Source organism: Triticum urartu, chromosome 2A (genome assembly GCF_056163025.1).
Source record: "Triticum urartu cultivar PI428250 chromosome 2A, HENAU_Tu73, whole genome shotgun sequence".
Lineage (NCBI taxonomy): Eukaryota > Viridiplantae > Streptophyta > Magnoliopsida > Poales > Poaceae > Triticum > Triticum urartu.
The window spans coordinates 675,445,751-675,448,809 of NC_141874.1; the positions used below are offsets into that span (position 1 = coordinate 675,445,751).

At 49.8% G+C, this 3,059-nt stretch overlaps 1 protein-coding gene across 1 annotated transcript; it reads right to left on the minus strand.

Annotated features, from left to right (window-relative positions):
• Window positions 1-543: 543 nt before the first annotated feature.
• LOC147986642 (mitochondrial metalloendopeptidase OMA1-like) lies at window positions 544-1,993 on the minus strand. The gene is made up of 3 exons (XM_087540109.1): window positions 1,085-1,993; window positions 928-983; window positions 544-832 (listed from the first exon to the last, which is right to left on the minus strand). The coding sequence occupies exons 1-3, from the start codon at window positions 1,991-1,993 to the stop codon at window positions 544-546; spliced, it is 1,254 nt and encodes a 417-aa protein (XP_087396235.1).
• Window positions 1,994-3,059: the final 1,066 nt, after the last annotated feature.

Consider the following 3,059-nt stretch of genomic DNA (forward strand, 5'->3'; position numbering starts at 1 on the left):
GTAGATGAATGTTCTCTGTCCATTTGATCTAAAATAAATGGCAGATCAAAAAAGTGACTTGCCCAAATTCTAAATTCAGTCGCCTTGTCTAGCCGGTCCCTTTAGCTTCAATTCAGACGGCTCGGAGAGATGCCTATAATAGAAGCAATCATACCCGTCTTTAGATACTACCCCGCCTGTAAAATCATACATTACATCGTTAAAACTCCATCCCACTTCTTTTCGCCCGAAGGAAACAGTGTGATCAGTGTCTTCCTCGTCACCTTTCCAATACATTCACAACATATTTGAGAAGCAAAGTACTACGGAGTAGATTACCAAATATACCATACATGGTCAGAAAACCTCTTGCGCAGTCCACCTCTTGTAAAGAAATATAAGATCAGTCCACCTCTGTAAAGAAATATAAGGTCGTTAGTGATCTAAACGATCTTATATTCCTTTATAGAGGGAGTACTTGGTATTGAATTTATATTCAACACCGTAGTTTTGACATAGATCATACTCCACATATACATAATCATCGATACCATGTCTATCAGTCTATGCAAGCGGCAAAATTCCACTGGTAGACGAAATCTTCTCCTGTCCTTGGTTGGCCGTAACTTGTCTATACAACTGCATGGCCTCCCCTATAACGGCAGGTTGTGATAAAAGCTGCGACCTTTTCTTACTTGGAGGATGAGTAGGGCATCCATAGTCATAGTCAAACCGCCATCCTGAATTTCTTTCGATGCCTGCAAACTTCTCAAAGAACTTGGGGGCAACTTGCGGATCAAAACCAGCCGCGGCAAGCAGCATGATTCCAATGTAGTCTGCCTCACTCTCCAGCCTACATATATGAAAATTATCAAAAGAGCATCAAATTAATATGAAACACCAGGTGATCAGATGGAGAGGTGAATGTACTGTACTGTACGGCTGTACCTCGGGGATGGTATGGATAACCACTCGGAGTTGCATCTCTGGACAACATGCCCGACCTGTAAAAACGGCACCGGTGTACTTAAATCAGGTTAAATGAACACCACAGAACAATTTAAATGCATGTGCTCATCTACAACGGACCAACAAATTAACTAACCTCGTGCGCAATAAGGTAGGCAATCTCTTCATCAGTCTCGAAGCGTTCAAGCAATCCGTCGAACACCACGATCTTGCCGCCGCCGGGATGGACGTACGCATTGCATTCCTTGTTTTTGGTCACGACGACCTCCCAGTTGAGCTTGTCAAGATGCCTCGTGTGGGGCCGCACTATGCGTGCCATCCCCTGCTTGCTCTTGATGGCAAGGCCGCGGTTGATGGCACCGACGATCTCCGAGGTGAGCCGCCGGACGCGTGCGCTCTGGTAGTGGCGCGGGCGGAGGATCTTACGGGCGTTCGTCTTCTTGAAATGGGCGAATTCGAATTCGTCGAGCTCGCGATCGTAATCTGGGGGGTGGAAGACTATGTGGACGCGGTTACTGTAAGGCACGACCTCGAGTCGGTATCGTTGGCAGACGGCCATTGCCGCGCTGCCGACGACGAGAGCCGCCGTCGCAGCGGGGCTGCCGGCAATGTGGGCCGCCAGAGGCAGCGCGAGCGGTCGGCAAACGGCAGGCCTGACGTGGCGGATGAGTTTCTGGATGGATTCCAATATCTCCCGCTGGGAAGGTTGAGCTTGAGCTTCAGTCGCCTGCGGTTGAGGAGACTGTCGCCAAACGCCACGGACGAAGAGTCCTTGGATGGATCCCAACACATCCGATTGCTTCGGGGAGGGGATGGGGAGCGGCGGCGGCGGCGGCGCTGTTATCACCAGAGAAGACGGTCGACGGACGGCAGGCTGAACACCGTGGAAGAAGAGTCCTTGTATCTTCTCCCCTAAGGCCGCCAAGCGCCGTGGGAGGCGGACGGCGGCAGGCTTCTTGTGGCCTGGGCGGCGGACGGCGGCAGGCTTGTGGCCAAGGAGGCCGACGAGGATGTCAACGATCGGGAGCGCTGCCGTTTGATCCATACGGGAGGGCTGGGCTTGGATCCACACGTACGTGGTTTGCAGAGTCCGGCGCGATCATGTTTGGTTTATGTGGAGGGAAAGTAATCGAGTCCGGTTCAGGTTCGTTTTAGGTGAATTGCCTGCTAAACTTGTCCTAGGTATTTCCTGAGCCTGTGGAAGGTACCGACTCCAGTTGTGGATCGCCCTTTCCTTTTGCGGCATGACAGGGTTCGTTTTTTGTTAATCAGCTTTCTTTCCGGTGCTGGCGGCTGGCGCCCAAGATTTATCCCACCTTTTTTTTTCGCATTTCCTATCATTTCTTGGAGAGAAAAAAAAATCACGTTTCAGCCGATTCCTAGCAGGACACCAAGGTGGAGATAGAGTGACATGACCGGTCGTGGCGCCCCACCGATGCCGAGCTAGGACCTCGCATGAGGCGGAGACGACATGGCTTGCCACGGTGTTGCCAACGCAGGCGAGGACAAGGTTTCATACGTGCGGGTGGGGGACTTTGCTGGGGAGAGCTCGCCAGGACTTTGCTGGAGGTGGGGATGATGTGGCTCACCGCGATGTCACCGAAGGAGGAAAGGAAGCGATGGAGAAGACGGGGGAAGGATGAAGACGAAGGACAGCCGTAGGATCGACTGAAATGTAGAAAAAAAATAGGCAACTACTGTACTGAATAGTCAAAAATATTGAGGCAATTGTTGAATAATCAAGTTCTTTTATAAGGGAATATTGTAGTTGTGCTTCTAATTCATTTAAGAGGAAAAGAAGTTGGTCACAGGCTCACGGCTGCTAGACCAAAAGAGGATATGGCAGTAGACAACCGGACAGCAAAATAAACAAAAGATACAATGGATCATCTATTCAGAACATCACCGACGCATCGGAAACACCATTAACAGTACACCTTCTTGGGAATCTTGCATACTGACTTTGCGTCTATCTGGTGTGATTTAGTCCCAACGCCATTTCGATTCTCCTTCGAAATTTGAATTGCGTATGAAAACAAAGTTTAGTATTTACAAAAATAGAGTTCAGGATCGTGGAGGATGCACCCTTTCACTGGGCAAATTTCTCCCTT

What these genes read in the sequence shown, in the direction of transcription:
- LOC147986642 (XM_087540109.1), bottom strand. Translation starts at nt 1,993, where the DNA reads ATGGATCAAACGGCAGCGCTCCCGATCGTTGACATCCTCGTCGGCCTC. An exon ending in CCTACCTTATTGCGCACGAG is followed by an intron (nt 984 to 1,084) that starts GTTAGTTAATTT and finishes CCGTTTTTACAG; the next exon opens with GTCGGGCATGTTGTCCAGAG. An exon ending in TTATCCATACCATCCCCGAG is followed by an intron (nt 833 to 927) that starts GTACAGCCGTAC and finishes TCATATATGTAG; the next exon opens with GCTGGAGAGTGAGGCAGACT.